The following is a 22,328-nucleotide window of genomic DNA, read 5'->3' as shown; positions in this document are numbered from 1 at the left end:
TTATTTAAAGATACGTTGGAGGAGAGGGATAGTGGTTGATCTCAGTTTGAGCTCGGTCATCCCAACTTCCTGGCTGTGTACCTCCAGCTCAGTTATGGTAGGCAAACAGGTTGCTCAGAAATTAACCCTTATGGTACCAGACACCAGAGAGAGCAACTCTTACAGATAAATTCTAAGATTATTCACTCTGGTCATTGGTCAACAAGAGTCCCTTCTGTGAGCCACGCGTGGCATGTGGAACCACCTTGCTCTTGCGAGCCTGTTCCCGTTTGGTAAAGGTGTGTCTGGTGGGTTTGGAAAATATTATTAGTCTTAGTCAGTCAACCTTCGAGCTCTGAGGCACACTTGACATAATGAGATTTCATGTTAAATTTTATGCTGGGAGTTGTTGATTTGGTTTTGGGGATTAGTCTATTTCTGCTGCTGTACACTCTAAATTAATTAGCAGCATGCAGCTACGAATAAAATGTGCAGCAGTAATCATTTCAGGATTTTGCCTAACCTCTTTTTTCTTTCTTCATTACACGAAGTTGAAAGAGAACTATTTTCCTCATTAATGCCTTTGGTTACACTATAATCGTGGTGGATTGCCCCCAAATTAAATCTCCTCTGTGGTCCAAATGAGCTTTTTATTCCACTTTCTCTTCGGCAGTTCTCATTAGGGGGTCTCTCACAGAAAGCCTTTTATCACAGACATTCCTGCGTGTGAGGATTTCGCTTATCTTCCGGAGCAAACTTTTACGTTTCATATGTTTTAAGTTGCCTTTCTTTATTTCATTTGATATTTATTTATTAAATTTAAATTCTTTATTGTTTAAAGTTAAATTTCCTCTCTTGAGTTAGCCATCATGTGTAAAGTTTAGGTTCATTTGATGAAATAGAGTAGTTGTTTTATAGCCTGCATTATTTGACATTTTTCAATAGATTTGATTTTCCTGTGCATGAAGTGTTTAAGTGCCCCATTTCTTGCCGTGTTTATATGTTTAGTTCTACTCTTGGGTTAGTTGATGACATTCAAATCATTCGGCACGCCTTCTCAATTAAGAAGATTCTGAAGATGAGCAGGAATGGAAAGTGTGACATGAAATCTTATTTGAATAACACTCAGCTACCGCAAACATTAACATATTAGGCTTTAGAAAATGTGTCTTCAAACATTTAGACAGAGCAGTGACCCCGGACTTCTTACATGTCCACAGATGCAGAGGACACATCAGGATGTTCACACACTAAGAGCAATGGTAATGAACAACCATTGTCCCTGCCCTTGAAAAGCTGTTGTCTAGTCAGGAAGGCAGACAAACAAAAAACACTTTCACTCTCGGTATATTATGGTAGGGTGTGAAAGGGCGCCTGCAGTGCTCTGAGCGCAGAGGATGGGGCGGTACGCTGTCTTACCAGGATTTACAGCAAAACTATTCCATGTCAGGGAAGTACAGAAAAACATCTTTGTGACCTTGGATTAGCAAAGATTTCTTAAATATGATACAAAAATGCTAATCATAAAGTGACAAAACTGATAAATTGGACGAATTTCGAATTTAAGAACTTCTATTAATCAAAGACACCATTAAGACAATGAAAAGATAATCTGCAGAGTAGCAGAAAATATTCACAATTCATATATCTAACAAGAGATGTGTACCCAGAATATAAAAAGAAACCTTACGAATGAATAAGAAAGACTGACCACAGAAGCATGGGCAAAATACAAGAGCAGACATTGCACAGGAGAGGAAACTCAGCCTGCCAGCGAAGGCATGGGCAGGTGTTCACTCCATTAGCCTCTGGAGAGGGAGCCCCCAGGTGTCAAAACCCTGCAAAGCACGAGGAGCCCACTGCTGGCCAGACCTGGTCAGGAAGAGGAGACGCTGAAGGCTGGCAGCCTGTGGGCAGCACAACTTGTCTGACCTCTAGCTTGTTTTTGTGCCCGATGGTATTCTAACACCTACTCTGCAGTGGTAGTATAAGACTTAGCATTGTTTGAGTGAACAATTTATTAATCTAAATAGTAAACACTTTAAAATGTCTTGTCAAAGAAACAAGCATGAGGGTATCTCCTTGGTGGGCTATTCCATTGGTAAGAAATCAAGAACCCATTTGTATCTCCTAGGGTTTCTGAAAGGGATTATCTGATGAATGCACTATGAAGTGGTTTCCTTTTGTTTTCTTTGGTGCGTGAGGAACAGTAGGCCAGTAGCGCTTGCTTTCACTCGATTGTGTTATAGCAGAGATGGATTTTCCAATTTATCTGTCTTCATGCCCTATCATCCTAAGGAGCCACCTCATCACTCTCTGTTCTCATGACAACACTCCTCTCGGCTCCTTCTCCATCACAGGATGCAGCCGGCGCTCCCGGCGGCAGCTCAGCGGACCTGCTCCACTGGACCACGGCCACCACCATGAAAGTCCTTTCCAACACCACGACCACCACCAGGGCTGTGCTGCAGGCCGTCAGCGACGGGCAGTGGTGGAGGAAGTCCTTAACGTACCTCCGGCCCCTTCAGGCAAGCACAGCTGCTTTCTAAACCCACTGCGCGGGCTCTGCCCACTCGTGTACCCTGCTCGCGTGGCTTCCACCGTCACTACAGTCCTGTCTTCTCCAGATTGTTTAGATAATCTCTTAGGAACTCTGGGCCTCCGGTCAGATGGGCGATGAGTGATTTACTTTATAGAATGCAGTGTTCTCCATGGAGTACTTGCAAATACGCTCAGGCGTTTTCTGTGTATCAGGTACTGTGCTGGTCCCTGGGGGTGGGGAAGCACTTCGTCTAATTCCTGTCCCCTGAGGAAACTATAGAATGCAACAAATAAAGCAACAGGCCAAATATTTGTGTGATAGTACAATGGCGGGGTATGGAGTGCGGTGAGGACCAGCAAGGTGTGTGCGGGACAGTGAGTGATATTGGGGAGTGGAGTTCTGACTTCGAAGGGAAGTCAGGTGTCTCCGGAGAGCAGGAGGGGTACAAAGCCCTCTGCGAGGGAAGGTGCTGGACGTCTTTGTAGAAAAGAAAGGAGGCCAGTGTAGGGTGAGCAGGGTGGACTGCAGGAAAGACAATAGCTGACATCAGAGAGGGCGGGGAGGCCTCGAGCGGGCTGCAGTGAGGACCACGGCGGGGCCCACAGGTTTTGTTCTGAGTGCGATGGGAAGCTGCGGGAGGATTCAGGCAGCGCAGGTGTGATCCAGCTGGACTTTTACTAAGATCCTGTGACGGCCGTGTCGGCAGCTGGGGGGAGAGAGTCAGGAGCAGCGGAGAGACAGACCTCTGTTCCGGTGCTCCGGTGGGGCGTGGTGCTGGCTGGGGCCAGGGTCACCAGGGAGGAGGTGGGAAGTGGCAGGCTGGGGGGTGGGGGGGTTGACCTGCTGAGGGTCTGGGTGTGGGGTGTGCAGGGAAGAGGAGAATGCAGGATGATAGCCCGGACAGTTGGGTACGTGAAGGTACATACCGTGGACTAAGGCTACGTGCCTGACTGGTGTGAGCCTGTAGCGCTCTCATTGTTGCAGGTATCACACTGGGTTATGATTCCGGTTGCTGCGCTCTCTCACCTGTTGGACCTTTCCTGGGTGTATGTCTTAGGTAAAGTGTTAGCGTCGTGCCCGCTGTCCAGTTTTTGTTATGTGTCCCTTGTAAGTGTTACCATCGTTGGCAGCGGGCGGCGTCACTGCGTCCCTCGGCTGTGCTTGGCGTAGAGTAGGTGCTCAGTACACGGGAGGGCGGGCGATGCCTTTCCTTGCCCTTCCAGGGAGGAGCTGTACAGTCGATTTGACGAAAGTAAAACAGAAGTGTAATTACGGGAGGAGAGATGCTGAAGTGCTGGCTAATGAGGAACACTGATGGCCAGGCGGAAGGGCGCTGTGGCTGGGGGTGGAGGAGGAGATGGAGACTGGAAGGGGCATGGCTTTATCTGCCTCCATGGGGCCCGGGAGGGGCGGGGGCTCTCAGTGGGCGACAGCATGGACAGGAGCCTAGAATGGGAGAAAGCGTGGAGGTGGGGTGCATTCAGCAGGCCAGTGTGGGTGGAGCAAAGAGCTAGCCTTTCATGTCAGCTAACATTTACTCACTTAAATGTTATCCTACATAATTTAGACTTCACACCGTTGGCTGTTTGCATTGTTCAAGGCTACTAAAGGTTTTCTGAGCCGGGGAGCAACACGTACGAAATGATGTTTTAGGAAGCTTATTCCGACGAGTGTGGAAAGCTTGCTATATGTGTAATAGCGGTCGCTTCTGTGTTCCTGACTGACTGATGTCAGAGTGACCAGGACAATTGGAGGCGCTGCAGGGCCCCCCGAGTTGGTGATTATTCCTCCAGCTCTGCTGGCGTCTGTGTCGCGCTGACACACTCTCTTTAGATCACACAAAGCACTTTGATTGCTACTCCTGAAATCCTCACCCCTCCCTCCCTCCCTCCCTCCCTCCCTCCCTCCCTCCCTCCTCCCTCCCTTCCTTCCTCTCTCCCTCCCTCCCTGCCTCTCTGCCTCCATTCCCTGCACCCCAGCTCTCTTTCGTTTTATCTACCGTTTTTTCACTTTGTTCTATTTAGGGGCAAGAATTTGGTGACGCGTATCGAAGCGGAACCATAGCCAATGAAGGTCTAGAAAGACAAGGCTGCCACCCTTTCTATGAGTCTGTCCTCTCCAACCCCTTTGTCGCAGAGGTAAGGACAGCACGCCTAAGCACACCGCTGTGCCGGTCGCCCTGCTGTGGGCATCTCAGTATAAACAAAAATCGACATTTTCCTGAGAATTAACTTCTGTGGCTTCCTTCTTAATCATGTTATTCACTGGTTTTCTGTGATTTATTTTTTGTACATAACAACATATTATGAGAGTAAAATAATTTTACACAAAATATGCATTAGTAAGTGAGAAGTCATCCTTCCAGTCACCAGCAGCTATAACATCTTGCAGTTGTGTTTTCTAAGAGTGTCTTCATAGCAAAGGACCCCCTACCCCATGGCATTCTTCCTTTGTCCAGTCCCAGGTCACCTACGGCACCTACCAGCACGTCCCCGTGGAGAGCTTTGCGGAAGTGCTGCTGCGAACTGGCAAGCTGGCCGAGAGGAAAACCGAAGGGGAGGAGGTGTTCCCCACGACAGAAGGTACGCGCCTCAGGTTAGGAGGACGGTAAATAAATCCGAAGGAATGAGTTAGGAAAAACGGTGCCACACTTTTCAGTAATCCTGAATGGCTTAACTTGACATCATTCATTTATTTAAGACATTTATTACCTTCTATTCTTCAGCTACTTATAATATTGAGGACTTAAAAGGATACATATGATAGAGTTCCTATTTTAAGCTGCTAATTATGCAAAGTGATTCTTATAGTGAACGGTACAAAGTAACCAATAAATATTTCTTTCTCCTCTTGTGTGTTAATAACTCGTATTTGCTTCATGGCATATAGATGTGGATTTCATCTTCAGAATTTTCTGTGTGGTGGCATATCTTTCCACGTAGAGATATTTTTAAAAGAATTAAAAATAATATATTCAAGTTTACCAAAGACACCTTTCCATTTGTTCCTAAATACGTTGTTATCAATAATTCTAATGTCTGAAACAGATGTCTTTGATTATTTGAGATTACCAAATATTTGTCAGAAACTCAGCACAATTGAAGAGTTATAGAGGATGAATGACCCAAATTAAAAATCTTAAAAATGTGATTCTTGACTTGGGTTCAGAAGTAGGTTATAATGTAAATTACACTTCCCAGCATGATCTGACTTTTCAGATTTTTTAATAAAGTTGAAGAAAAGGTTTTTATGAAAACTAGCTGAAGAAAATTGATCATTACTTATTTAGCTAAATGAATGATTTAATGGCTAATGATTCCCAAATCGATAACGTGAGTAGCTTTCCTCTGTGATTCAGTCCTGGAATGAAATGGGTCATAGACCGCTTTCCGGGGCACTCATTCTGCAGTTAGTGCTTGCAGGCCCCGGCCGAGGTCTCACCTGGTTTGGGCGGGAGGACTATTTTAGAAAATTACACTCAAGGATTGATAACCAGCATTGCAGATTAAATTAAATTCATATGCACTGCTAAATGTAGGGCAGGCCTCTTTAAATATATATATATATATATATATATATATATATATATATATATATATCTTAACGTAACATCACTGTGACTCGGTCTATAGCCAGCATGCTATTTGGGGGGGGTCCCAACGAGACCCTGGGGGATCGTCTACATCAGATCCTTCTTAAAATTTTGTCAAGTGTTTCTTCCAGTGACTTGCAGATTCAAAGACTGAGACTTTTCCTGGAGGTGGGGTTTGCGTTCTATTTTGCAAGAATCTTTGGGTGTCAGTGAGGGCTGCCGAGGAAGTGTTGATGCCCGGGTGGAGTGGGGCCACTCACCTCACTCCCCATGGGTTTCCTGCAAGCACCTAGCTGTTAGCTAGCAGGGGCTCTGGGCTGGGCACTTGGTGGTGGAGATCAGGGGGCTGTGGTCCAGTTGTGGGAGGAGAAGTTGTCATGAGGTAAGTTCAGCAACACTTGTGTTAGGGATTAGGGAAGAGAGAGAACCCCTTTCCTCTCAACCTGGGGGCACATGGGTGGTGGTGTACTTGACACGGGCCATTTTCCCAGTCTCAGAGCAGGAGGTCCCAGGCTCTGTGTGGCCAGAAAACCAGCGTGTGAGTGCTGGAGACAGGCAGCACACCCGGTCCAGAGGGCCTGCCAGGAAAGCCGTTTGGGAAGTAAGTGACCGACAGGGAGCTTGAGCATTTGCCAGTTCTCAGAGGGGATTTTCCCTCTTCTCTTCCCCTGCATTTTGCTATGAACACTTTCAAATGTGCATAAAGTTGAGACAGTTCTACAGTGAACTCCTGTATACCTTCCATCCAGATTCGCCAGTTACCATTGTACTGTACTCTTCAGCCCGCCACCAGACTCACTGCCCGGCTGTCAGCTAAGCTCGGATTATACAATGGCCTAACTTCTAGTCTGAGTGAGACACAATTAGTCAGGGAAATCTGGGAAAATATCATGTGGTCTGTTTCTGAAGTCAAATGTCACTTGCTCTGGATCATGCACAGTGTTCCCCTCCATCAGCTGGCCAGGAGGACCTGTGTTCTCTAAACAAGGTCACCTTGTGACTGCATGGGGCTCCCTGCGCTCGCTCCTCTGCCCGAATGAGCGGCCTGGGTCCTTGTTCACACCCCTGCTCAGGACACGGACGGTGTTGGCAGCCTATGCGCCTTCCTTAAAGCTGTGACATTTGCCGGTTGTCACTTACATTTTTGTGTAGCAAAGCTGTTAATGGTCGGGATGTTTTACGATAGTGCCTGTAATCAAAGCAAGTGGCTGCTGTTCTCTGTGGGCTGTGATGAAGAGCGGTGTTCCTGGCAGGAACAAAGCCATGTCATCATCATGGTAGTAATCAAAGATTTGTCCTGGATTTGTACTCAGAAAGATATTTTGTTGCTCTGATCGTTAGTACATATAAGGCCACCTTCCCCATTAGATGCCCCTGATAAACATAATTTTATAGCATGGCCCGGGCCTTTAAAATCAAAGGATTTGCTTTAAGGAACCATCCTCTTTGATCTATTTGCACTCAGACTTTGCGGCTACACCAACAGGATTTCCTTGTGTCTGAGTAACAAACAGCATCATTTGAGTTAAGGCAAGGTGGCCATTTGACATGGTTTCACGTGTCTGTATTTAGATGGGGCTGCGTAGACTTCCACTAAGTGTCGCAGGGAGTCGTTTGAGCCAGTTGTCTGTTGAAAACCTATGGGACTGAACACATGGTGCTCAGTAACTACGCATGTCGTACGGATCCTCAAGTAAACTAATGTATTTTCCCCGTGTTCAGTTCTCTTGCAACTAGCAAGCGACGCGTTACCCAGTGACATGACCTTGGCTCTCGCTTACCTCCTGGCCCTCCCGCAGGTAAGTTTACCCTTTCTAGAAAGAAGGACCTAAAAGTGAATTAATTAAAGAGCTACTGCTCATGGGAATTGCTTGTTTTACATGAACACTGTACATTGTAGAGAGTAAATCCTACAATGTTAGCCAGAATGCTGATTTTAAATCTGCCTTTGCATGCATAGGGTCTGCCTTTATCATGCCTCCTGAATTTTAATGTTGTCATATCAAGGTGAGAGCGAGTTGATGTGATGGAAACTTTGAGTCAAAATTCTGCAGTGATGACCAGCGAGGTCATGGTTTATGATGGTCTCGATTTCCTTTCAGCTGAGTTCACACCATCACGTTCCCTCCTAGGTGTTAGATGCCAACCAGTGCTTTGAAAAGCAGTCCCACTCGGCTCTGTCTCTTCAGCTGGCAGCGTATTACTACAGCCTGCAGATCTATGCCCGGCTGGCTCCGTGCTTCAGGGACAAGTGCCATCCTCTTTACAGGGTGAGTCCTCATGGTTTCTGCCTTTTAAAAATATATGTATTTTTTGCCAGAACCAGTTTGGCTCAGTGGATAGAGCGCCAGCCTGCAGACTCAAGCGTCCCGGGTTCGATTCCGGTCAGGGCATGTGCCTTGGTTGCGGGCACATCCCCAGTGGGGGGTGTGCAGGAGGCAGCTGATCGATGTTTCTCTCTCATCAATGTTTCTGGCTCTCTGTCCCCCTCCCTTCCTCTCTGTAAAAAATCAATAAAATATGTTTAAAAAATATATATATATATTTTTATTGATTTCAGGGAGGAAGGGAGAGGGAGAGAGAGAGAAACATCAATGATAAGAGAGAATCGTTGATAGGCTGTCTCCTGCACGCCCCATACTGGGAATCGAGCCTGTAACCCAGGCATGTGCCCTGACCAGGAATCAAACTATGACCTCCTGGTTCATGGGTCATTGCTCAACTCCTGAGCCACGGCGGTTCCTACCTTCTCCTGAGCAGAGGTACAGTTGTTCCACGATAGTTAAAGCCTGTGTTTACTGCTTTGGAGGTACCATCTGCTCTGCCCCCAGAATGCGTTCCAAGTGGCTGACAGCCTTTTTTCTTCCCGGGCATCTGTAAGAGGTAGTTTCTCATGTTTACTGTCAATGCTGAGTCTCCTCCCAACTTTTCTGCCATTTGCTCTATTTTACAAAGGTCTTAGGAAAGGCTAACGTAGCAGGAGAGGCGGAATGAAGAAATGGCTTTTTAATGCACTGCCCAAAGGGAAGGTGGCTCTGTCTAGTTCAGGAAGGCAGGCAGTGCAGTTCTATGAGGAGTGTTCACTTTTATTTTTAAGCCGTAACCATGAGAGTAGCAGTTGTCCAGATGAAATGTTGAAACATATTCTGCCTACTTGCCACCAACCTGTATGTTAATTGCTGAGCGAAAGCACAGTTGTCAGCACTGGAAATGATCTACTTTTTGCACTGGATCATTTAAAGAGAATTTCCACTTTAAGAATAAATAGATAGCCCTGACCAGTTTGGCTCAGTGGATAGAGCATCGGCCCGCAGACTGAAAGGTCTCAGGTTTGATTCCTGGTCAAGGGCATGTACTTCAGTTGCAGGCTCAATCCCAGGCCCTGATCTGGCCTGTGCGGGGGGCAGCCAATTGATGTGTCTCTCTCACATCGATGTTTCTCTCTGTCTCTCCCCTTCCCTTCTACTAGCTCTAAAAAAAAATCAATAGAAAAATATCTTCAGGTGAGGATTAACAAAAAACCAAAACCAAAACAAGATAATAAATAAACAAAATAGATCAGACTTTTCCATCCACCGTGCACACAAATCCAAGGTTCAGATTTTATGAAGGCAGGACTTTTCTTTCCCCTGGCCCAAAGCAGACTGTGGAGAAGTCATTTCACACGTGTACCCAAGGTCTAGCTGCCTCAGAACCTAGGCACCTGTCAGTATGTGAAAACATCCCATTCGCGGCAACACCCGTGGCTCTGATTCATCAGTTTTCTTGGCAAGAGGAGGGTGTTGGGAGCATCCGCAGTGCAGGTTCGTCTCCCAGGGCGTCGTCCTCACGGGCAGGTGTGTGTGGTTCTGACAGTTTCATTGTGACAACCTTTGGCCAAGAAACAGGAATGTTTTCTTCTTTTTAGCCTCATGGTATAAGATATTACTTTATTTTGGGAATTCCAACCTTTTTTTTTTTCTGATAGCTACTGCTTTGTATAGTTACTTTATTCCACACTCTGGTCATTTTCCTTTGTCTTGTTTTTATATCACAGGTGTGTTTTCATGTAAAATATGAACTAGATTAAAAATTAATGAACAGTTCATTAGTACATATGTAAAAATCAAATTATGTGTGTGTGCTTTTATCAGGTATTTATCAGGTGACTGCTTTGTGTCAGGCAGTGTTTAGGTCCTGGGAGAGCAGCAGGGAGCTGCGTGTATAAAAGCCCTCGTCCTCCCAGGACTGACATTCTATCGGGGATGGCACACCATGAGCAGAATGAGTAAATAACATCTATACTGAGTTAAATGGTGATAGGAGCTATGGAAACAAACAGCCAAGGGTAAGAATGTGTGTGTGCGTGTGTGTGTGTCTGCTTGTCTGAGGAGTGCAGCTTAAACATGGTCAGCAAAGACCTGAGTTCAGAAGGTAGCCTTTGAATAGAGGCAAGACGAGAGCAGCACCAGCTCTGTTTCAGGAGAAGCCGGGACAGTGGGTGTGGACCTGGGTGATCTCTGGCAGGCAGGCCTGGCAGACCTTTCCTGGGGGGTCAGGGTAGGGTGCCTCACCCTGAACCCTGGGTCCAGTGTCAACTGCATGTGACAGGAAAGGCCTCAGTGAACGGGCCACTCCGCCTTCCTCAGCCATGATCCTGACACCAGCTCTCCTGAAATTCATGTTCAATGGTTTAGAGTTAAAGTTTCTCTGAAGTTAGCACCCTGTCACCCCTCCAGGCCCCTCTGGAATGCCTCCTCCTCCCACTGTCAACAGGTAAGGGTGAGGCTTGAGCTCAGTGGAGCCCTGGGGGCAGCCTCCTCTGCCTCCCAGCAGACACCCTTTGGAGCAGTTCCTGTCCGGCACCACGAGGTGCTGTCTGCTCCCCATGTGCTCTTGCTGAAGGCAGGAGCCCGTCTCTGCACTCCCCAGGCCTCCCCCTGCAGCTCCTCGGGGTCTGTGGGCCTGTGCGGAAGGTGGAGTCCTGTCTTCGGCTGCAGTTTCCCAGTTGGAGGGCGGATCTTGGGTTTGAAGGAACCCTCCTGGCACAATAACTGATGTTTAGGTACAGCTGAGTTTCCCATCGATACCTAATGGCTCATTATTTGGGTCTTTTCAGCATCTTCCTGTGCATAAAGCAGCACCGCTGAGTGTGGAATTAAATGTGGCTAGCTCCTGATGAATCATCGTGGAAATTGAAATGAGAGTGGTTTCCATTTGTTGCCTACACATAATAGTGCTCGGCGAAGCATCGCTTGCTCTCAGCTGTCGGCCCGACTGGATTCCATTGCCATAGCCTTTGCACCCCCCCGCCGTTCTGTGCTGCGGGGATGATAATTTAGGCAGATTACGAGGTTTGAATAAAAACATCGATATAATTGGGTGCGTTTTTTCTGAGAAAAGGCCTGTGCCTCTTGACAGAAGCAGCGTCCTGAGCCCCCAGCACGGGCTCTGGGACCACGGCGGCTCTCTGGGTGACCTTCCGAGCAGCCCGTGCCGCCCCCCTTATGCTGCTTAGTGATATAGAGGGATGACTGGCAAGGGCTCAGTTGGAGAAAAATTTTTCTTCTGGTATTTGTCCTGGATAACTTGGTCTTATGTTCAAAACACAAGGTGCACATGGCCAAGAAACTCAAGTGGTGCAAATGGGGTACCATGCAAAGCCAGCATTTCCCTCTGTGTCTGCCAGAAGTAGTTGGTGGAGAGCTGTGTCCATTTGACAGTTTTTTATACAAATCTGAGTGGGCCATACACATTGTTCTGTTCTGTGTTTTCACTAATATATTACGTTTATAATGATTATAAATGCATCGTGAAGTGTGATCTTTTCTAGCATTCTTTTGAAAAAGTTTCAGAAGATAAAATCATAATAATGGAAGCATATTCTCTAGTCTTGTATTCTAGAGAAGCAAACCCAGCAGGGCTGAAATGCAAAGCGTTATGGTAGACTATTTCTACAATGTGGTGTGCTTTTTTTAAAGCTACTTGATTGAAAGTACCGAGTATAAAATTATCTCAAGCAAATAAGAACCCTAGAGGGGAAGCACACCACCTGTTTAAAACTTTCCCTGCAATAATGCCCAGAAATGGAGACCATAAACCAGAATGGATTGATTACCTCTAACTAGCGAGCAGGAGCAGGAGATTAAGTCATGGAGCATTCTGTTGTCATGAATATTTATGAATCTTTCCTTGTTACAGGGACTTGACCATATTCTTTAAAGAAATCATATTTTATTCACCCACTCCCCCCGAAGAACTGCATTGCCAAGTGTTGGAAAAGTAATAGAATAATTTAACTCCATGCACTTTCATTTTTAAATTCGGATGCCTTTTGATGCAATTAGTTTTTGCAGCCATGGTGTGCTGCAGCCTCCCTTTGAATACCGACCGTGGGTGGTTTTGAAGCCCCTGTCAGGTCCTTCCGAAGCTTGTCAGAGGCTAACAACTTTCATACCCACAATGATGCATTGCATTTGGTGGGAAACGGAGAGGTTTAAATGTGTTCTGCGCAGAGGCAGTAACTTAGGTGCGAGGCCAGGAGGTTGGAGTCCTTCCTTCCCGCAGGGCTGCGGCTGTGATGCTGAAGTGTGGGTTGGCATCTGTGCAGCAGGCATGGCGGCCTCGGTGGGCATCGTGGGGCTGGTAGGAGCGTGTCTGTGCAGCAGGCATGGCGGCCTCGGTGGGGATCGTGGGGCTGGTAGGAGGGTGTCTGTACAGCAGGCACGGCAGCCTCCACTGGGCATCGTGGGGCTAGGTAGGAGGGTGTCAGTGCAGCAGGCACAATGGCCTCTGGTGGGCATTGCGGGGCTGGTAGGAGGGTGTCTGTGCAGCAGGCACGGCAGCCTCCAGTGGGGACTGTAATGTTCTCTTGGTGTGAATTAGTGTATATATGAGGTGAAGTGTTGGGGTGAGTTGGGGGTGCTTTGGAGTATTTTGAGAGAAATTGTGATAAACCCAGGTGAATAATTCTTATTAAAATACTAGAGGCCCGATGCATGAAAATTCATGCAAGAGTAGGTCTTCCCCTGGCTGCCGGCACCAGCTTCCTCTGGCACCCAGGACCCGGGCTTCCCTCCTCCGGCCACCCACAGGCACCTGGGACCCGGGCTTCCCTCCTCTGGCCCCGGCTTGGTCAGGAGGGACGTCCGGAATGATGTCCAGAAGACATCTGCTCTAATTAGCATATTACCCTTTTATTATTATAGTTTGGAAGTAAGCATGGACACTCAAGTTCCCTGAGGAAGGGATAGGAAGTGGTGATCATGTCAAGGAAATGGTTTGTGTAGAGAGCTAGAGCTGACCACATCCCATCCACTTGGCCTCATTAATCTCTGTAGGGCTCCGTACAGGAGGAATTGCTTCAACGTCACTAATGGAAAACGTGAGGCTCTGAACATGAGGCAGGGACCATGATCCGGGCTCTTTGACCCCATTCCCCATGTTTAGTTTCCCGTAACTAATTGTCCCCTTTCTTGGAAGACTTTGTGAGTTGCCTCTTCTCATTGGTATTATGTTTTAACACAAAATGGGGACGTATTGAAAACCTTCTGTACATTCAGCACATCCTTATGATCCACAAATGTGGAGACACTCAGAAACCCACCATCAGGGAATTAGCAGGATGCCCCTCATGCCCCACTTCATGAGGATACAATTTTAAAAGGAGGCGCCTGCATATCAAGGGATTGAACAGGAAGTGGTATTCTTGCCCATGATTCTGAAATTCTCTGTTACTACTAAAGAGGAAACAACAAAGGGCTTAGGAACAGCTCAAATCGAATATCCAGTTGCACACCTGCCTCTGAGTGTCCTCTGTGGTCACGTGTCTTTACACCGTGTGAGCGTGTGCAGGAAAGGGGTGAGAGGAAGGTCAGGGCAGTCGGATGTGCTGTGGAGTGAAGCATCAGCCCATTCCTGAGGTCGGTCGTCGGCCACAGGACTCTAAGGCCAGGCCTCACTTACCCTTGGCGGGAGCTCAGTCTGCACCCGTCCCACCCAGACCCTCCCCTGCCACAGATATGACAGGATGGTTCTGGGGGGCTTTGTGCTTGGAGTCACAGCCCCGCCTGCCACTTACCCAGAATGGCTTCAGGCCTCCTGCCCGCCTCCTCACGCCTGTAAAACAGGGTACCAGCAGGCACCTGGCCCCCAGGACGGCTAGCACTGAATGAGGTTCAGCTCACATTGCCTAGCACTGTGCCTGTTCCAGCCTGAAGACTGAAGTAGTCAGTGTTTGCTCTTAAATTTTCTTAGGAAAGTGAACGAATGTGGTGTACAAAGAATAGGAAATAGAAATTATGTGCAGGGGGGCTGGACTGTTTCCGATTATTAGAGGAGAAGAGGGAAGTAGTTTAAGCTGCGTAGGATTTTACTGACTATAATTTGTTGATCTGAAATTGCATTTCTAACAAAGAAATTGGTCCTGAATATTTGTTGAACTAGTTGCACACGGGTTTGTAGCTGACTTTGGAGAATTAGTTTCCAAAGCCAGGCCTTTTGACTGAAGACTCCCCCGCCACCCCCACCCCGGTCTTTGAGAGTAGGACTCAGTGTCTGCCTAGAGGTTGGGGAGAATTCTAATGTTGCCTTTTCTCAAATCCACCTGTTGGAACCCAGGATTTCTTTAACTGGCTTTTATCGATACCCTCAGGTTCTTCCTCAACAGGGTCAAGAGGGAGAACAGCAGGCTAGGTTTGTAATATGGACTTGGCATTGACAAATTCCCGTGTAGCTCAAAATAATGGCTTACACATTAGAACTGCTGACAGCTTCCTATAATTTGGTACATGTCTGAGACACAAAGGCAGATTCTGGAGTTTTTCCTAATTTGCTTATATTAAAATATGTACTGTGTTTTTCCAGAAATTGGGAGTGATTGAGTTAATGTTGTTCACGCCATCAGCCTCCCAGAGTAATTCTAAAACCATGGCTGAGCTGCTGTTGCTTCGTTGACACCCAAACCAACGTTAATATAAATAAATGTGCCCAGTTAACCACATATTTTTCTTCCCGTCAGCTGTCAGAGTCGGGTTTGTTCTGTTTGAGTAATTTCCCATTGTTAGAGCAGCTGCTGGGGATTGTAGAGAGCATCCCATTGAGCCCCAAGTCGAGCGGAGGAGAAACTGGTTGGGCGCCTTCTTCGGCAGCGGGAGTGCTGGTGATTCTAGGACAGTGATGGCGAACCTTCTGAGCTCGGCGTGTCAGCATTTTGAAAAACCCTAACAACTCTGGTGCCGGGTCACATATAGAAATTTTTTGATATTTGCAACCATAGTAAAACAAAGATTTATATTTTTGATATTTATTTTATATATTTAAATGCCATTTAACAAAGAAAAATCAACCAAAAAAATGAGTTCGCGTGTCACCTCTGACACGCATGTCAGGTTCGCCATCACTGCTCTAGGAAGAGGATGTTTCCCCAGCGCAGCCTTGGAGAGGACACCTCCCCTCGCTGTCGGGCGTTATCAGTGCCACTGAGCTGCAGCCTCGTCCCTGAGAGCACGCAGAGGCAGTGGGAACGCTGGTCCAGGGGCCCTGAGGACGAAGACCACTTTCAGGCGAATGATCCGTAGTCGGTAATGGGGACACAGCCGTTGTAGGTGACGGTAGTTGAAAAGGCAGGAATATATTACTTATGATAGCTCTAAGACAAGATGGAAGAAGAGCCAAGCAGGAGCCGAGGAACCTGCTTGCACTCGGTCCTGTGCCCGCCCTCTGTGGTCTGCAGACGGTGCCCTCTGCGGCTGTCTTCTCTGGGCCCCGTGAGCCTCGGTTTAGTGCCAGTAGCAGGTGCCCGGTAGATATGCCTTCTTCCTATACTTTTTAAAAATATATGTTTTTATTGATTTCAGAGAGGAAGGGAGAGGGAGAAAGAGAGAGAACCATCAATGATGAGAGAGAATCACTGATCGGCTGCTTCCTGCACGCCCCACACTGGGGATTGAGCCCACAACCCAGGCCTGTGCCCTGACCAGGAATCAAACCGTGACCTCCTGGTTCATAGGTCAACACTCAGCTGCTGAGCCACTCCTGCCGGGCTTCCTGTAACTTGTTGTTGTTGTTGTTACTCACAGGCTGATCCCAAAGAGCTAATCACGATGGTCACCAGGCACGTGACTCTACGTGGATATGAAGCCTGGCCCGAGGACCTGGCCTCACTGACGGAGCAGTTGCACTACTACAACGAGCGGCTCCTGGACTTCACGCAGGCACAGCTGCTCCGGGGCCTGCGGAAGGGGGTGGATGTGCAGCGGTTCACCGCAGACGACCAGTACAAGAGGGAGACCATCCTGGGGCTGGCGGAGTAAGGGACCCTTCTGTCTCGGGGGATTTGAACGTCACAGAGCAGGTTGAGTCTGCAGGGCTCCTGATCACAGTCCTTTGTGTTGATTTTCAGGGTTGCTCTAGAAAGGGCCTTCCCTCTCTCATCCCATCACAGGAGGGGGGTGTGCTCCCCGAGTGGGAAAGGGCTGTCCTGTGACTTGTAGGATGGTTAGCAGCCTCCCTGACCTCTACCCACTGGCATGCCAACAGCATTCTCCTCCTCTTCCCCCATCGTGACAATCAAGAATGTCTGCAGTCAAGTCACATAGCCCCTGAAGGACAGATCGCCCTCGGCTGAGAGCCACTGGCCTAGACAGTCGCAATGCACCACAGTGAGAGAGGGGCAGTCAGATCCTAGGAAGTGCTTTCCCTGAATTACATGGAGTGTCTGAGTAAGGACTGCTCCCCTCCCAGCCGGAGAGCAGTCCCAATGGGCCTTTTCTGTGCTGCTGGAGGTAACGTGTTTCTCTCTCCTTCCCCGCGGCCGCCGACTCGTGAAGGACCCTGGAGGAAGATGTCTACGGGGTCGCTCGGTCTCTGGCGCAGCGCTACGGCATCTCCTGCTGGGAGGTGTACATGACCCACCTGGAGTTCTTGTTCAGCGACAGTGGGTAAGCACACAGTCCATGCCTAAGTTCATGTCCATGTCTGTCTTTTCCGCCTATTCTAGGAGAATCGTGGGTGTAAAGTAGAATCTCACTGTTTCTTCTCAGCTACAGTAGCCCAGTGTCCTTGTACATTCTTTATTCATCTGGGGCACACCAGTATTCTAAGAATCGCCTGTTCATTTTTGTTTTTCAGTAAAAATAGTCCTGAGTTAGATACTTTAACCTTCCTTCATTTATTCACAGGTTTTTATTGAGACTCTATTTTGTACTAAGAACTAGATATGGGGTTACTATAGTGAACAAAAGCAGGCATTATCCCAACTGTCTTAGAACTTGTAGTCTAGTGTGGGGGACAGATTATAATGGAATAGCACCTTAAGCAGATGTGAACTCAAATCTGTGGAAACACCCTGTAAGAGAGCCCACGGAGCCCCACGCGTGTCGCTCAGTGGTTGAGCATCGACCCAGGTACCAGGAGGTCACGGTCCCACCCCTGTTCGGGGCACAGGCCCGGGTTTCGGGCTCGATCCCCGTGTGGAGCATGCAGGAGGCAGCTGATCAGTGATTCTCACCATTGATGTTTCTATCTCTCCCTTCCTCTCCAAAATCAATAAAAATATATATATATTTTAAAAAGAGAGAGCCCAAAGAGAGGATCTGCCATTGTCAGGGAAGGCTCTCCTGAGGAAATAACTCTTGATCTGAGACGTAAATACTGAGTTGAAATTAACTGCACTGCAAGGAGAGCAGGAACCATTTTCTAGGGGGACAAAACAGGCAGGTGCATAATCTGCTTGACAGGAAGGAGCGCGAGGTGTCTGAGAGCCCGGCAGGTGGACAGTGTGGGTGATCCCCTGAGAGTCGGGGAGCCGGCGTGAGATGGGACTGGGGAGCAGCCTGGAAGCCAGACCCGCGGCAGGATGCAGGCCCCTCGGGGCTGGGCTCTCCCCTAGAGCAATAGGAAGCTGTTAGAGGACCTGGTAAAGGAACGGGAGTCATGGGTGCAGCTTACATTTCATAAGGTCACTGTAGTTACTCTACTGAGGAAGGATTTCAGGGAGGCCAGGGTAGGGATATGTCGACCAATGACGGAGCTGTTATAGTGATAGACTGTGTGACATGCTGGGAGTAGGGTTTTGAAAGTACGGAAGGAGAGGTGAGAATGGGTTTCAGAGATGTCTAGGCGGTGAACTAGATAGTGCTCAATACATTGATTAGTAAACATCAACTAGATATGGAGGTGAGTGGAAAGGGAGAGGTTAGGGTCTGCCTGTTGGATGGTGACATCCCTCAGGGAGACAGGGAATAACATTTAAAGACAAGGTATTTGGGGGTGGGAGGGGGGCTGTTGAAGAAAAGGCAGTGGAATGGAGAAGTTATACACATCGAAACGCCCAAGGGCAAAGGTCCGTTAGGCCGTGGCCCTAATTTGGAGTCACACGCACACAGATGACACGTGAGCTGCGTTGTGGACATGCTTGGGGTACCGATAGGCTGAGAATTGGGAAAGACTGAAGCAGACCCTGAGGACCGTCCACAGCGGGTGCTGGAGGAAGAGCTGCCAGCAGCAGGGCCAGCAGCAGAGGACGTGGGAGGAGAAGCGGGACTCGCGTCGGGGAGGCTGTGGGAAGGCAGGTTCAGGAAGGGGAGGCAGAGCCTGCCAGGCGGGCCAGAAACGCTTAGAACTTAGAATCGTTCATTTTTGTTAATTATTTGAAAGTTTAGCATCTACATTTTAAGTGTTTGTGAAATTGCTACATGGATGAGAGTATCATCTACAATAAATACTGAACTGAACTAATCAGTTTTGATGCACAGTAATATGTTCAAATACATGTTTCTTATGATATGTGTGTGTGTGTGTGCACGCGTGCGTGCGTGCGTGCACGCACATTTAAAAATACCTTGGCATTTTATTAAATATCCTTTCATTGAATGTTACATAAAAGGTGTCATATCTGTACAAACAGGATGGTCCCTGGTCTCTTAATATATTACAAATTATCAGGCATTAAATAACATGCGAGACTGTTCAGGGCGGTCATTAGACCTGATTGCAGTGATGATGCAGCCGCCAGCGACTACAGGAGTAGGAGACCATTGCCTCCTGGCACTGTGCTTGTGAGTGACAAACACAAACACCCTCCTGATTAGCCAGTGGTGTTTGGTGCTCCCCAGCCGTTTGCCTTGCTATTCAATCAAACTTGCTAGCACAGGTATTAGAATCAGCCTTGTTAATACAATAGAAATGGACCAGCATTTATTTGTCGAGTCAATACTAATGGGAAGTTAATAGGTCAGAGTCACAAGAAAATTGATGCTATTTGCCTTAGGTTTCATTCTACTGTTCCTTTCAAAAGACTCCCGCCCCCAAAAGTTGATTTTTCTTAATTTTACATTCTCCTTCCTCTTGATTGAATTTGGAGCTAGGCTCTGCGTCAGCACGTGGACACACGTGCGCACTCAGACAGGTTCGGGAGAGGCAGCCTCACACAATAGAGCGTAAGTCCTCATTCACGTGGCTGAACACTTCCTCACTGTGCCTCTCCAGCTTGTGTCCCTGCCCGAGGCAGTTCAGTTCTCTCAAACTCATTTCCCGTGGTCTTGAGTCTGGTGTGATGAAAACGAAGAGGCTTCATTGTAGAAATCAAACCCCCAGGACCTGACACATGATTGGTGCTTAGTTAATGGCAGCTGTTCCTGGAATTTCCCTTCTGCAGAAGGACAATTCTCATAAACACCCACATTGAGTTCCTTTTGTTATTATTCTTTATTTTTTCTCTTTTTATTTCTTTTTTTCCCCTAAATTGCTGTGATGGCTTTAAGTGGCCACATGGCAGACGCTGGCTTGCTCAGCCTCTTGGTTCTACTGGGGCAGGTTCAGCTCCCCGACGGAGGCTCACCTATCACCATTGCCAGTTTAGCGGCCAACCCCATCCCTGGGCTGTTGTGGACACGTTGGTGGCGCTTAGAGACAATGTTAGCTGCCAGCGTACATGTGGCCTCGTGGTGAGGGCGTGGGCTTTGGAGTGAGACCACAGTTCCCACATCTGCCCGTAACCCCCCTGCAGCGCTGAGCATCTCCTCATCCCAGGTCACTGTTTCCTCAGTTAGCAGGACTGCTATCCTTACCTTAGAGCAGGAGCGGGAACGTCCGGCCCATGGGCCGTATCAGGCCCTCGGAATCATTTGGTCTGGCCCTGGAAATAAAATTCAGGCCCAGGAAAAATCCAAGTTAGCATAAGAAGGTTGAATGTAGATATTCAGGTCACAGGTTGTTAAAATTGGGCTGTGTATTTGGTTTAGATCTTCCTTTTGGCCTACAGGGAAAAGAGAACCAAGGTTATGATTTGTGTTGTGCATCACACAAAACCTACCGGTCCTGAAAACGGAAGCTAATAACCACCTTTACCAAAGTGGAAGCGATTCCGTCCATGTACCTGCAGCCTTCCTTTTCATGCCGTGATCCTTCAGGCCCCTCTCGCCCAGCAAAGGCTCCTGACAGTGGAACAGAACATCTGCAGGACCCATTTTAGTGTTTCCGTCCCGGGAAAGCGCTCAGGCTTTGAGTCCTGCTCACCTGCGTTCACACCCTGGCTCTGTGACCTGCTCAGGTGAAGCAGGCCAGATGTGCAGGTCTGTCCTGGGGGCACTGTTAGCCTTGTGTCGCTCATCTGACTTCCGAACCATTGTTTTCCAAGTCAGGACCCCAGTTACTAGTATATCTGCTTTGTGAGAAGTAAATGAGGTGACATGCTGCTCAGTATAATAAGTGCTCAATAAATAATGCTACGCCTATTTCTGTGCTGTGGTGTCTCTTAAAATATTTTTGTTAAAGAGATAATATGAGACTCTATAAACCAGTCAGAATTGACATTTTATGAGAAATTACAGGCTTTGGGGCCAGGGTTGTCCTACGGCCGAGGAGACGCAGCCTGTTCTCGTGGCTGTCCTTGTCACCACTGTTCATACCAAACGCTCCGAGAGGGCCCACCTACTCTTCCTGCGACAGGAAATCACTGAGACACTCATTCGTGATCCTCAGCAGCTGTCTAGGTGCCTTGAAAGTTAAATTCTGTCTTTTGTTTCACAAACACACTTGTTCAAAATGCTGGCAAATGGAACAATGCCATGATGGTTTGCCCACTTTTCCCTGCATAGCCACACGGTCAGCTGCCAGGCGGCCTCACGATCAGACCTGCCCCGTCAGCTTCATTCCCAGGCCATGGTGGGTGAGTGTCTACTTAGTTTCCCGCAGGTCAGAGTCCTCGAAACTGAGAGGGTAGACTTGTCTCTCTCCGCAGGAATCGGTGGAGGCAATTCACCCTCCATCGAGGTTATTAATTTGGATTCATAGAGCTTCCAACTCTTAGGATTCAACTTTGGGGAAGTGCCTAGAAGTGACTGCATCTGAATGGTGAACCCCTCTCCAGCCCTTCCCAGCAGCCCTGTCCCTCTCCCTGTCTCTCTCCTCCCTCCTCTCCCCTCCTAAGTGCTCCTTTCCTCAGCTAATGGAACCGAATTATCACTCCATCTCAGCCTGGGTGAAGAAATAATACATTTAAATAAACTTGTTTTCCTACATGAATATGAGGCCTTTCAGCACATGCTGTTCTTGAATTACGTTTTTGGGTGATTGACAGCTTGAAGCCATCACAGAACACGCTGACCGTGGACTTGGCACTAACCATTTATTCCTTGTGCTTTGAGTACAACTACTGCTGATTTCTTCCTGCAGTTAATCTCTGAAAGTTAAGTATGCATTATATAAATGTATAAGCTGCTGTTAGAGCTAAATCTTGGTTCAAGAAAAAGCCTTAAACAGTTTCTAAGGGTGATCATTAATTTGATGAGTGAAAAGTCCCCGGCGGTTTCCTGGTATTTCTTCCTACTCTCTTGAATGTGGGCTCTTTGGAATTGTTTTCTAAGTAGAGATTTCATTTCTTTTTCCAAAGGGAAGATCACAGCTTCTTTCAGGGGAAGCTGTTGAATGGGTTATTGATTGCTGGCATCTATAGAAGATCTTAGCACGTTGTAATTTACTGAAGAGGGAGGTTCTGGTATTTATCATGTGTCAGGAAAGGTATTCCAGTATCTCTCTTGACAAGATAATTAGGTAAAATTGCACATCGGGCAAACTGAATTGTGGGCGCAGAAGAATACGTGGGTGGGCGAGAAAGTAAAGTTGATTGAGAGAGACGGTGTTCAGAATCAAGTCGAACACAAAGGAAGTCAAACTGTTGTGGTTTAGTCACTGTCCATCCACTTTGTGGATGAGTCTGTCTTGAATGCTTGTCTC

At 47.6% G+C, this 22,328-nt stretch overlaps 1 protein-coding gene across 2 annotated transcripts in view; it reads left to right on the top strand.

Annotated features, from left to right (window-relative positions):
• The window catches only part of NBAS (NBAS subunit of NRZ tethering complex), a 196,778-nt gene that overhangs the window by 129,606 nt on the left and 44,844 nt on the right, over window positions 1-22,328 (top strand). For both annotated transcript variants that reach the window (XM_070428703.1, XM_070428702.1), the window contains 7 exons: window positions 2,340-2,507; window positions 4,546-4,659; window positions 4,980-5,103; window positions 7,836-7,912; window positions 8,246-8,383; window positions 16,172-16,401; window positions 16,922-17,032. In XM_070428703.1, coding sequence (XP_070284804.1) covers window positions 2,340-2,507; window positions 4,546-4,659; window positions 4,980-5,103; window positions 7,836-7,912; window positions 8,246-8,383; window positions 16,172-16,401; window positions 16,922-17,032 — 962 coding nt within the window. The remainder of the gene's footprint in view (window positions 1-2,339; window positions 2,508-4,545; window positions 4,660-4,979; window positions 5,104-7,835; window positions 7,913-8,245; window positions 8,384-16,171; window positions 16,402-16,921; window positions 17,033-22,328) is intronic.

Source organism: Myotis yumanensis, unplaced genomic scaffold (assembly GCF_028538775.1).
Source record: "Myotis yumanensis isolate MYYU_CA2020_CCGP unplaced genomic scaffold, mMyoYum1.0.hap1 SCAF_11, whole genome shotgun sequence".
Classification (NCBI taxonomy): domain Eukaryota; kingdom Metazoa; phylum Chordata; class Mammalia; order Chiroptera; family Vespertilionidae; genus Myotis; species Myotis yumanensis.
This window is presented reverse-complemented; position numbering and strand designations above follow the sequence as displayed.